Raw genomic sequence first — 13,939 nt, 5'->3', positions numbered from 1 at the left:
GATTTGAAGTCATACAACTAATGAAAAACTGGGTTAGGCTTCAAATCCATGTCTCTGAATGCAAGATCACTGTTCCTGGTCCAATATGGAGAGACTCCCCAATTTATGAATCCTTGAATTAATGGATTGTGGAATCTCTATAGGTGATTCCTGACATCTAAAGGATTAGAAATCTCCTCTGATTTACTAAATGATGAATAAAACCACGAATACTATCTACTTTCATATAGCAGTATGGGTTGAAAGCTTGTCCCCCAAGCCCAGAGTCCACACCAGTGTGATTCTTTGTGTTAGTGCCCAAGGTCAGGGTTAGATATCCTACTTTAGTCTTTTGCATACACTGGATGTTTTCCCAGTGTCTAATAAGCAAAAAAGACTTTTTTATTACTTACTAGGGTCTAGGCAACAAGCAATATACTTTGTTTAAAGTCAAGTTTTTGCTCTAGGAACACACTTTTGAAATAATATTATAAGGCTGTGGTAAAAAAGTGATCCACTTTATAGCAATTCATCTTATAAACAACTTTCATAGACAAATTTTTGCACTGGGAGTCCCCGGCCCTGTAATCATAAGTCCATGTTTTAAGGCATGTTTATTGTTTTTATTGTTATGCAAGATTTTTGAAGTTCACTAAAGTGAACAACTTAGGGGGCTTCCAACCACTTCCTATTATATGAAATAAAAGAGAAAGGTGTTGAAAAACTAGGTATCTCTGATGGAAAACTCCAAAGCTTTTGTGCAGCAGATCACACAAAGCAGGAGTTAGTGTCTAAAATTTCACAGGCTAGGATATCTAAAGAATAAAGGAAAAGAGGAAAAAAACTGGAAGGACACCATCTCAAGTGGCCTTCCTATCTTACCATTTGGGATCATGATTCCACCAACCATGGTTCCAAACACGATTCCAAGCGTGAGAGCTTTAAAACGAAGAGGGGGCATATAACCTCCAGCTGCAAAGGTACCATCTTTTTGCTACATGAAAGAAAATCAAAACACACTAAGTTCTGAAATTGCTGCTTTCCCCCATGACTCTTTCGTAAAGCAATTACTCAAAGGGTCCTGCTCCATACACCAGACAAGACTCAAAGTGGGGCTGAAATGGTGATTTCATCTGCCAATTTAATAGTCAACATAGGTAAGCACTAACAGCTCAATTAGATTTGGCTGAGCAATCTTAATGTGAAACTGCAACTTGAACTTGCAAAATGGCAAAAAGCTGCTATTTCAATACATCCTGTATGGAATGTAAACTTTACAAATTCTTCTTGAAATATTAAGGGCAAGGGGCAGCTAGGTGGTGCAGTGGATAGAGCATCGGCCCTGGAGTCTGGAGGACCTGAGTTCAAATCCGACCAAACACTTCACACTTACTAGCTGTGTGACCTTGGGCAAGTCACTTAACTCCAACTGCCACAAAAAAAAAGAAAGAAAGAAAGAAAGAAATATTAAGGGCAAATCCTTCCATTTGCTTTTTTGCTTTCAGGACCATGGCAAGGAGAAAAATAAGAGAGTAGAGCAGGAATGCTCTATTGTTGGACAAGTAGCAGCATGATTCCAGGGAAGTGCCCCTAATATCTCAGGCTGAGTTGGCCAAGTTAAAGGTAGCAGGTGGAATATCATATGCACCAACTTCTCTATCAAGCTTCTTAACAGAAGCCTGATAGAAAACACTCATTGGTAAGCTCCAGGGGTAATCAAAGGCAGGAAGTATAACACAAGCAGCACATCCAAACCAAAAACCTCTTATTCCCACCTCCAAGAAGTACCTCTAATTTGTCTTTTTTCTCAGGGTTTAGACAAAGAAGAAATGTTAGTCCACTGAAAGTCTACTACTCATAGGCATAAGACAGGAACCTTAAACTACTCATGTGTGAATTTTCTGAACAAGGAGTACTTGCTCTACTGACTCCCTCCAACTAAAGCTGGAAAAAATTCCCAGAATTTAGAATTATCCAATATTTAGCAAAATAAACCTTTGGCACATGCCAAAAAAGAACCAGGTCCAAATTCCAGAATTTATGTATTACCCTAAAATGGTAACTTTCAAATCACTTTATATTTTGTATCATTTTCATTTCAAATGGAGAATTTTTTCTGTAAATGGAACTAAGGTAAAAATTCATGCAGAATAGTGTAAAAGCTACAAACCCAAAGGAAAGCAGACATCTAGCCAGGCTTTTGACTGTGGGAAAATATCTACTGCAGTATGACATTGGTCCTGCCTTTCTCCTAACTAATAAGTGTCTCTTCTCCCAGTGACTTTAATCATGTATTACTTTAAAATTAGGTGCTTAAATGGCTAATGGGAGAGAAGCAACTCATCTACTAAGCACCAGGTTTAGCATGTAGAGAGAAAAGTAAAAAAAAGGAGTTTAGTACACTGCTTTGAATACCAACAGAGGAGCTTCTGGAATTCTTTTATGTTTTCTATAAGGACACAAAGCAGTTAAATCTATTATAGATTTACCATCTATACAGACCACCTATGCTTTTACAAATCCAAAATAATACATAAGCTATTTTTCATTCCACAATATTCAACGAGTGCCACAAAGCAGCAGATCAAAATCACAGCCCTATGGACTTGAGACTTAAACTAAGATACAGGAAAAAATTCAATTTAATAGCAATTAAAATAGGGACAGGGACTGTGCCTATGATTTCACTGATAATAACAAACTCCCAGGTAAGGAAATGCTCTTGACCATTGTAGGTTAGCATCTTCTCTGCAACCTAGAGTACTTACAGAGTTGCTTAGGCAGCGCTTCTTAAACTATGGGTCCACATAGTTCAAGAAGCGCTGAAAGGGTCAAGAAAGAGTAGAAAAAGTTTAAGAAGACCTGGCTTAGAGAACTGCAAGATTAAGAAACTTGCTCAGGGTGACACATCCAGGATGTGTCAGGAATGAAAGTAGTAACAAGGGAGAAGACCTGCAGAAGACAGAAGGGTCATGGAGTCCCTCTATGACTTCCTTCCTTCCCACAGAAGTAGAAGAACAACCATTCCTTTGGCTCCAGCTTACTCTCGGTGCTCTTCTCCATCAGCCAAACTACCTATGCAAACTAACAAGGGCCCAGGGCTTCAGGAAAATTAGCTCAGTCTTGGGGGAAAAAAATCAGCCTCAGGGCCAAAACGAATGTAAGAGAAAATCCTAAATCTGATCCATACTCTTTAGGCATATGGAAAGACTGCTTAATTTTTATATGGCCCTACAAAGCTATATGGAATCACTTTCCAACAGGTACAGCAGAATGCATCAACAAGGATTGATGGTAGGATATTTCCAGAGCAATGCTCTCTACAGACTGGGGCAATAATACTACAACAACATAGAGTAAAAGCTCAATTAATCAAAGTGCTTTCGGAATGGGGTTTTCCAATTAAATAATTTTTCCATATAACTCAGGGTCACAACCAGTAGACCTTTTGAATTTCAACTCACTACTAAAAATCTCTCTAAAATATTCCCATCCCCTTTCCTGCCTCAGTAAGTACTGAACATAATTTTAACCTTCCTTTGCTGGTTCAGGATCTTTTACTGTCTCAGGCTTCTCATTCTGACTCATCAGTTGAATAATACTAAAGATGCAAAAGATATTGGGGAATAGCCTGTCTCTCCTGACCCTAAGACATTATCCTGTAAGTTGCTTTTTCCTAACATATTCCTAATATCAGCTTGTTTTCTATGTCATTTGTCTCCTTCTTCTAAAAGTCAAATGTAGGACAAAAGGTAGAATCACAGAATTGGAAAAGACCTCACAGGTCATTTAATTCACCCCCTACTCAAACATGAATCCCTTCCTCCACCCACTGACAGGTAATCAATCTAGCCCCAGCTTAAAGACTTCTTGTAAAGCCAAACTCATTGTCCCCCAAGGCAGCCCATTCCATGTTGAGGCAATTCTAATTGACAGGAAGTTGTTCCTTATCCTGGGCTAAAATATGTTTTACTCTAACTCCAACCCATTAGTTCTAGTTGTACCCTTAGAGCCAAGCAAAACAAACCTAATGTCTCTTCATTAGATTTCTACAAGATTATAAGGTACATGAGGGCCAGGGTCATCTAAATTTTATATCTCCACCAACACTTAGTATACTGCTCTGCACGTAGCAGGCACTTAATACTTGTTGAAATGAATTCCACATGACGACCCAAACATTTGAACATTGTTATCACATCCTTTTTTTTCAGGTTAAATGTACCAAATTCCTGTTAAAGTTCTCCTTTGTTCTCCTGTTAAGTAGAATTTTTGTTTATATAGTACAGCCTTTGTTAAGTTGATATTTAGCACCTTTAACAGGCTGAAAGAGATCAAGGTTTTAATATCATGAAAATAACTCCAACTTTTTTTTTCCCCAGAACCAGCTATAAAGAAATCGTACCTGCTGCTCAAAGAGAAGAGTGTTCAATGCTTGTCTGCATGGCAGAATCATCATGGGAAACCCAACAGCCACTGACATCATGAATCCCACTCGAATCATTTCAGTCACCAGATTGGAAGGGAAGTTCATTAACACATTGCCAGCAATAGTTTCTGTGAAGCTGACATAGCCAAAAAATCCTACCTGTCCAAATGGAAGAGAAATCACACATAAGATAATTCTAATCAACAGGTAACCTAATGAAGAATGGAAAATAAGCAAGGACAGTACTCTGCTCCTATCTAACAGTTCACCTTTGAAAAAGGCCTTCAGTGTACACAATTCCTTAAGGCAAGTACTGTTATATTGAGTCATTACTCAGCCCTTCACTTTGGTGAATCTTCTCTAAAGAGAAAAAAATCAGTCAATACAAGACCAAAAACAGCAGAACAATATGTGTGACAACTACAATAATATAAATGAAAATACTAAAAGGAAGTTGAAATGAGATTAAATTTTGTGGGCCATAGTTTCCTTCCAAATGCAACAGAGGCAAAAAATGTCTAAAGCTTCCAGTTTAGGAGGACTTGTATGAAATGATGCAGAGGGAAGTGATCAAGGGAACCATTCATACAATGACTACAACACTGAAGGAAAACACTAGTGTAAGAATTATGACCATACATTCTTTAGAAGAGTTGATGGACAAGAAGTACAGAATGAGACATATATCTTGAGACATGGTACAATATATGTATCTGTTTTTTGTGACTATTTGTTACAAAACAGGGGGGAGGAGGAGAGTTAAGGGAAAATTAGGGGAAAGTGGTGAGGACAGTGGCAATGTGACTTTAAAAATAGAGCATCAATGAATCATTTAAAAAATAAAGAGGGGAGCAGAAGGCAGTTCAGAAAAGGGCGCACACAAGTAGGGTAGTGCAGAATTACCATATTAAATGTGAAATATGCAAAAAAAAACCCATTAAGCTACACACAGTGGAGAATCACAGCTTCATATGCATTCATCTTTATCTATTCTTCATATATGGAAATGTTAATATTTTTCAATGTTTGTCAACTTCATGAAAGTAAAAAAGAAAAAAATTTTTTAATTCTATGAGACCAGTAAAGCACTCTGTCTGGTTATACTTCACTTTCCCTAAAGAATTGGTCCACCTCTCCTTTTCTGATCACATATTTCCTATATGGTAAATCTCACGCCACTTACTGTATACAATATGCCACAGCCTAGTAACACCCATCACATATTGCTCTTTGGGTCATCCATAATTTTATTTCTTTGGAAATAGTGATGGTCCCATGATTTGTAACCAATTAGCAACACTAGAAGAATACTGATATTAAAAAAAAAATGAGGTTTTGTGTCATAGAGCAGTATATGAGATTCTTGAAAACCTTTCGCAATTTCTCAGCTACATTCAGCCCTGTCTCATGAGCTGTGTGATCCTAGACAAGTCACTTAACCCTGTTTGCCTCAATTTCCTTATCTGTAAAATGAACTGAAGAAGGAAATGGAAAATCATTCCAGTATCTTTGCCAAGAAAACTTCAAATGAGATTACAAAGAGTCAGAAACAACTGAAACGACCAAACAGTAAAAGCACTGGAGAGTTTTGTAGCCAGGAGTTTGACAACTCTGAAGTAGATGACCACTGATTAGAAAATGGCTAAACAAATTGTAGTTCATGAACGTAATGTAATATCACTATGTTCTAAGAAATGATGAATATGGGGCAGCTAGGTGGCACAGTGGATTGAGCACCGGCCCTGAAGTCAGGAGTACCTGAGTTCAAATCCAGCCTCAGACACATAATACTCACTAGCTGTGTGACTCTGGGCAAGTCATCTAACCCCAGTTGCCTCACTAAAAAAAAAAAAAAAGATGAATATGACAAATACAAAGAAGCATAGGAAGAGTTATATGAACTGATACAATATGAAGTAACGAGAACAAGGAAAACAGTATGTCCAATTACAACATAAATCGAAAGAGTGATAAGATAATCAAGACTGTATGCTGAGAAATTATGAACCAATATGACTCATAAAGATGAGATATAAGAAAATATAGAACACTATACCATCAGTTAAGCTGGACTTTTTTTTCTTCCTCCTTTTAAACTCTTTTTTATAAGATATGACTCTCTGGGAGGGGGTAGGTGGAGAGACATAGTGGGAGATATAGGTGATACAAAAACAAAAGACAACAATTTATTTTTTAAAAAATTATTATGTGTTACCTTTATATGTCTGTACTTCTTTGATACACTTTACAGAGAAAGGTTTTGGAGGAAAAGATACAAAAAGGAGAAAAGGAAGCATAAAGGTCCTTACCGTAATGTAAAAAGTGGTGACCACATTAAGCGATGAAGCAAATATGGAGCTCATTATTTTTACTGATGGTTCGTCAAGGCTGTCATAGGTAGGCAAAACCTGGCTACATAAAAATATGCAAAGGACAATATATTTCAGAAAGTAAAGTTCCAAATAAAAACACGCCGCCAACCTACATGAGAAATTTCTAACACCCTCCCCTTATTAAAAAAAATCGCTGTGCCAGTATTTGTAGGATAAATGCCAAGAGATTTCATAATGCTATTAATTTTAAGTGAAGTAAACATATCTCTTTAAAACCCTTTCTCCCCCTGAATAACATAGATGATATAAACATTTCAAAGGTGCTGAAAAATGACAGACCATTTGTTTCACTGAAATATTAGTGGAACTGCTCCAGTCTGCATAGGGGAGATGACTCTTCTTGGAGCCCTCCACACTGATAATTAAAGTAATACTTTGTTTACAGAGAGATAGCAGGATACTGTTGGGAAAAAAAAGTGAAGTTAAACAAAACTCAAAATTTAAGTATTTTGTCATATTTTAGCCCAATTCATAAAAACCTAAGGGGCTCAAACAAATATTTTTGAGGCTTATAGCATTCTTTAAATATAACAGGGGAAGGGAGAGTACACATTTTAGCAACTTATCTTTTTCCTACCCTATTACTGGATACACTTCAACTCTGGTTCAATTATAAGAAACTGCTGAGTTAGGCAAGAGACACTAGTTGGGAAATATGACCTATATACAGTACCTAAGGAAGCAGGTTTCCTTGACATATATTTTTGTGGCCCATAAATCTCTGGCCCCTTTTTTAGGGGAAGTGGATAGATAAAGTCTGAAGGACTGTGGTGTATGTGTGTGTAGGGCACGTAAGGGTGTCTAGTGGTATATTGGTAGTGCCTTAAAAGTTTCTGATAGTGGACTATGAGAGGTAAAAGTTTAAGAGGAGAAATGGAGTTGAGTGTAGATATGTATCTGCAAATACAGGGTGGAAGACAGGTTAAGGTAGAGAATAATGAAGTTGAGTTTAGACAAAGAATCCTAACTTTGATAGAGGGAATGGAGAAGAGTGGTGAATGATAATGATTTGAATTAAAAACAAAAAAGTAAATTTGATTTTTTTTTCTTTTTGGAGGGGAGTTGACAGAGAAAATGCAATATAAAGTTCAGTAATCACTTCCTAATCTGTTTCAGACCAGGGATTCTCCATCTCTTTTGTGTCACAGACTCCTTTGGCAGTTTGGTGACTATGGATGAACCTCTTCTGAGAAATATTTTTAAATGCATAAAACAAAATACACAGGATTACAAAGAAAACCAATTATACTGAAATAGCTATCAAGATATTTAGAAAAAATTTATGGACCCCAGGTTAAAAACTCTAGTTCTAGACCGCTCTTTTGAAGTATGGACCCCTTTTTATTAAAACATTTCAAGGGCTCTCACATAATAGTTGTATTTCTGGCACCCAATGATTGAGGAAATACACAGCAATATGAATATAGTAACACTTACTAGTGTCAGAAACTTGTGGTGAAGAAACATCTATAAATACCAAACAGCAACTATTCTTTCAGAGTTTCCAGGGGGCACTGAGAAATAAATAACTTGCCCAGAGCCAAAAGCCAATATATGGCAGAGGTAAGACTTTATTTTTTTTATTTATGTGTACATTTTATATTTTTGTTATTCTACACATGACAAATGCAAGCAAATATAATCATTTCCATATACAAATAATAGAAAAAGAGGATTGTACATAAAACTGCAAATCTCCATTACAGTGTTTTGGTTTCTTTAAATATGTAATACATTCAGCACATTAGTTCCAAAGATGACCTACTTTGTTTCCTTCTGAACCATCCCCTCCTCTCTTGTGCGCATTTTAAAAAATTCTTCATTGACACTCATTTTTATTTTTTGTTATCATAATCATTATCCCCTTCCCCCAACCTCTCTCCCACAAAAAAAAAATTAATCTCCCTTGTAATTAATAAGTATAGTCAAATAAAAGAAATCTACACATGGGCCATATTTAAACATGTTATGTCTTATTCTTCACTTGTAGTCAATTGCCTATGTCAAGAGGTAGAAAGCATATTTCATCACTGGGCTTCAGGAATCTTGACAGTTCACTGCATGAATCAGAGTTCTTAAATCTTTCCAAGTTGCTTTTATTTCATGTTGTAGATATTCTATAAATCATTCTCCTGGTTCTGGTCACTTCACTCTGCATCAGTTTATACAAGTCTTCACTCAGGTTTAACTAAGTATATTTTTACTGCTGCCTTTTCTGAGATGATGATTTTTTTAAGATTTAACTAAAGTATAGTACATTCTGCTTCAGTCACTCATGTTAATTTTTGTCACTCTTTATGTTGCAAGTGATCTTCATGTGAATAACGTTGGATTCTGCTTTCCAGTTCATTCTATTATCCTCTTCCATTTTAGAGGTGAGTTTATCCCATTCGTGTTCATGGTTATGATTACCAATTCTGTACTTCCCTTCCTCATATTCTCCCTTGGCTTTCCATCCCCTTCTTTACAAAGAAAGTGAGTGAAAGAGAAGGATGTGATCAATTGAATCAAAATACTTCCACTCTACTGACCACCTTCTCCTCCCCTCACCCAGACCCCATCACTGGTTTTTAAACTTTCTTTCTTTTCTAACCCTCCTTTTACAATCTACTCTCTGAAACTGAAGTTTGTGTCCTCGCTCTCTCTCCAATTCTACCTATCTTCTTGAACCCTTTTCTCCTCTTTCCCTGTCCACACCTGCTTTCTTGTTGAGTTTTAATGTACTACTATACCAAATTCTTCATGTATATGCATGTGTTTAACTCTCCTCTCTCTGGTTCAGATGAGAGTGCTTGCCTCCACCCCCTTTCTCTATTTTTTAATACTTTTCTTCTCACGAATAAAAATTCTAAGTGCCCCCTTCTTCCTTATTTCTTATCTAATGTTTCCTTTTATTATTTTCCTTCTTCTCTTAAAACCACCAAAAGAGAACAAAACCACCCTCAATTCCTCTTTATCTTATTTAATTCCCTATGTGACCCTTGAAGTCATTAGGACTCTGAAGGCATACTTGTCTCTTCTCCCGTATTACAATGAAATCACTTTGTCATCTTTTAGCCTCTTGTAATTGCTCAGATGTATTTTACCTTTTTTGGTTTCTCCTGACTTCTGTGTTTGCATTCCAGAATTTCTATTCAGATCTGGTCTTTTCACCAGGAATGCTTGAAAGAATTCCATTCCATTAAAAATTCATTATTTCTTTTGAAAAACTGTACTCAGTCTTACAGGCTAAATTATTATTATTATTTTTTTTTTTCCCATATGGAATACTCCTTTATGGTAGAAGCTGCGAATTTTGTATGACCCAAACTGTCATTACTTGGTCCTTCTGGCTGCCTATAGTGCTTTTTCTTTGACCTGGAAGCTCTGGATTTTGGTTATGACATTTCTGGGAATTTTCATTTGGGGGTTTCTTTCAGGAAGTTACCAGCAGAATCTATTTTCACTTTCATTTATGATTCCTTGAAAGATGTTATCCAGACTTTTATTTTTGGTCATAGCTTTCAGGGAATCCAATGATTTTTAAACGGTCCCTACTTAACCTGTTTTCCAGATTAATTGTTTTTGATAGTAGATATCTTATATTTTCATCTATTTTTCTAATCTTTTGATTTTGAGTATTTCTCAGTGTTTCATGGAATCACTGAGTTATTTTAATTTGTCAAAGTATCTGTTAACATGGGTATTTTCATCTCTGTTCTAAGCTACTGATTCCCCAATTCTTTCCTCCAGAACTCTTATTTCACTTAAAATTCCATTTTTAAAAAGTCTTTTGTTTCATTTCTTCCAGGGATTCTTCTAAGCCTTGTGCTAAGGCTATCTTTTTTTTTTCCTTAGAGTCTCTATTTATAGTTTTTGTGGAGTTACTCTTTCTGAGGTTTTCCTCTTGGGCAACTTATGACCCATAATATTCTATCATAGTGTTCAATATCTTCTGTTTACTCCTATCTCCAGCCTCAGTTTCTAATTTGAGACTCTGTGCCAGGGCCAGACTCCACTCCCTCCTGCACTCTTAGATAGGGTGATCAAGCTCTGTTTGGTTTTGACCTAGCTTTACTGACTTCCCGCTGCTGGCTTACACTTCTCTTGGTATTTCTGCACTCAGAGACTCAGAACACTAACAGGCTTCAGTGGCCCTCACAGAGCTCTATCTATATTTGGCTCTCCCTGATGAGATCCTGCTACAGTCTTCCATCTTACCTGGAGCTTTCCCAATCAGAGCAATGCCATGGGCTTCTGGTCTATTTACCTAGGCTCACACTGGCTTCTCTGGCAGGATCCCTCTTTCAATGTCAACAGTTTCTGGCTATCTTTTTGTGTGGTTCTGGGCTGTATAACAGAGTTAACTGATACTACTCTTTGGATTTCTTGGTCATTATTCAATCTGGTGGTCTTTCTAGATCACTGCTGGAATAAAAGTGGGAGACAAGCTCCTATGTGGTCTTCTACTCTATCATACTCTAAGGTGGGGCTTTAACCCAAGTTTTTCTTACTCCAAGGCTGGCCCTCTACTCTGAAACATTTGAAATATGGTAATATACATATGCATAAGGCATATAATTTATTTAGTCTTTAAGACATAATTTTGCTTATTTATCATAAAGTTATTTAATGAGAGGGCCAACAACTTTTTGCAGCTGTCAGAACAGGAGTCAGAGACCTCTTACAATAATTCTACTCTAGACTCAAAATTCTTCAGGTCTCATTTTGTCAGTCCTATGGTTGGGATGATGTTAAGGGCAGGCATGAAGGCTTCATTTCCTTTCTCTTTAATCAAGAATGGGCATGCTAATTCTGTTTGCCTATCCTTATCCCAAATATAGCTGTTAGTAAGGAGTGTGCCAGTATATCTATCCTAACACGCAGATAGACCATCACACGAAATCAAGACAACACTAATAGATGTACCTATCATCAAGACATGTCAAAAGAGGAAATCTCAGTTCTCATAAGCAAAAAAAGTCTTAAGCTCAGAGAACTTGAGTAGTAACGTTTTTAACCCCTGGCCTGGGGTACAATGTGCTGCCTACCCATGGCTGCTGTGATCAGGATTCAGTGGGGTGAACCCCAATGCTTAGAGACCTGACCACTACTAAAATCCTCTCCCTTATTCACCTGTGCTATAAAAAGACAATATAAATACACACAGCAGGAAAGCTCATAGGATCATAGACTAAGGGCTGGAAGAGACCTTAAAAGATTATTTAATCTTATCTCCTAAACTGAGGCTCAAAAAATATAAGGAACAGACCACATGACCCCAAGAGACAGAGCTGGAATTTGAACTCAGGTCCTCTGACCCCAAATACTGTAAGACATCACTTGCCCCGAGGCCATAATTTGAAAAGAAGATGAATTTGTAGCATAAAAGTCAAACTATTTCCAAGGGCCTAGGTCTTTCTGCGGTCAGAGCACCAAGCCTACATATCTATTTTGCGTTTTGAAGCTTAGCTACACATACTATCAAAGCTTGACTACATGTTCCCTGACAGACAACAACAATCCTCCATGAAGCAAAAGTATAACATACACCACAAAAAACTCATGTCCCACATACTCAAAGGGATTTTTTATACAAACACACACACACACACGTGTATTTACATATTTATGTATATGTGTGTATATACATACATGCATATATATACATATACATACACACATATATGCCAAAGTGGTCTTGCTAAAGACTAAAGTCTAGCTTAAATGACTCTTTCCTACTTCTGACCATTTCTGAGAATATACTGCATTGTATCTGGACAAGTCCAGAATTTCTAGTTAGATTCCTAAAACCCGAAAGTCCAGAATCTCTAAATTTATATCATGAGTAGAATCATATATATAGGGCTGGAAAGGACCTTAGAGATCATCTAGTCTAATCTTCATTGTATTATTGAGGAAACTGAGGTCCAAAGAAAGTGAAATGACTTCTCCAAGATCACACAGTAAGTGGTAAAGTCAGAATTCAAACCCAAGTCCTCCAATTTGTTGAAGGACACATGATAATATGTTATTTTAATCTTCAATGTTAACTTTTAACGTTAACCTTGATCCAAGAATTATTTTTTCAAATAATTGAGTATTTAATATCTTGGAAAAAAGAGACCAAAAGGAGCAGGCAACAATAGACAATAGAAAGACATGGTATTTTAGGTCTAACAATGAACAAATAAATCACAAAGGGCTAAGAAGACAAAATGACACCAAGCAGTGTCACCTGATCATTCCCAACAAGTATAAACAGTATAATCTTGTTCTTCACTGATATTTACACACACACACACACACACACACACCCCTGGAGAGTAGGACTATTATGTTTCTACATGTGTTAAATATATATTTTTAAGAAGGGGATTAAGAGGTCAGCAAAACTGAATGCACCAAGTCTGAGAACAACAAACTTGTGACATTACAAGTGCCCAGAGAATGTGTTATTCTTACATTCAGAGAAAACACAGGTTTTTATCTTTAGGTTTAGATTGCTACTTAGCTGGTATAACAGAATCTATATTTAGAGAGACATGTGCACATACTATTCCAGACCATATAATTTTACCCAAGTTTCCAAGTCCAACAAATGTGTGCTAGTAACTACGTGGCCACCACAAGAGAGCAATTGGGCATTTAAAAAAAACACAGGACAACTGGTAACTAGGTAAGCTGTAAAAGAATATAACTTCTGTCACCAATTATAATGGAGACATTAAACAGCAAGACTGGAGCATGTTCTGGTAGAAACTGAGCTGCCAAGAGAGAGACGATAAGTGGGAAATGATGATTTGGATCTCGCATGTGGGTGTAAACACAGCAGCATGAACAAATTTTATCTGTCACATTAGTTTACGATTGGCACAATACATGTTCACTAAAACTACAGGAGGGGGGAAGCCCAGTTCTGCCAGCCTCCCTAACGTTGATGGTCTTTTCCCTGTCCACATTTGGATTTACGCCTCTATTTTGAGCTGGTTACTATTCCAACTGAGCATGAATCACTTGCTCCTGTCATTTTGGTAGAGAAGGTAATGCTACTGGAATTATGGAAATAACCTGATCTGCATTTACATAGCATTATGTGCCAAAAAGAAAACACACACACACACACACACACACACACACACACACACACACACACACA

General features: G+C 37.0%; 1 protein-coding gene across 2 annotated transcripts in view; it reads right to left on the bottom strand.

Annotated features, from left to right (window-relative positions):
- Positions 1 to 13,939, bottom strand: part of SLC38A10 (solute carrier family 38 member 10) — a 71,633-nt gene that overhangs the window by 37,056 nt on the left and 20,638 nt on the right. For both annotated transcript variants that reach the window (XM_027850064.1, XM_027850065.1), the window contains 3 exons: positions 6,718 to 6,820; positions 4,385 to 4,567; positions 862 to 973 (listed from right to left, as the gene is read on the bottom strand). In XM_027850064.1, the coding sequence (XP_027705865.1) occupies positions 862 to 973; positions 4,385 to 4,567; positions 6,718 to 6,820 (398 nt within the window). The remainder of the gene's footprint in view (positions 1 to 861; positions 974 to 4,384; positions 4,568 to 6,717; positions 6,821 to 13,939) is intronic.

The sequence above is a fragment of the Vombatus ursinus genome, unplaced genomic scaffold, assembly GCF_900497805.2.
Source record: "Vombatus ursinus unplaced genomic scaffold, bare-nosed wombat genome assembly UNPS02008996.1, whole genome shotgun sequence".
NCBI classification, from domain to species: domain Eukaryota; kingdom Metazoa; phylum Chordata; class Mammalia; order Diprotodontia; family Vombatidae; genus Vombatus; species Vombatus ursinus.
The sequence above is the reverse complement of the archived record's forward strand: the minus strand, read 5'-3'. Positions and strand labels throughout refer to the sequence as shown.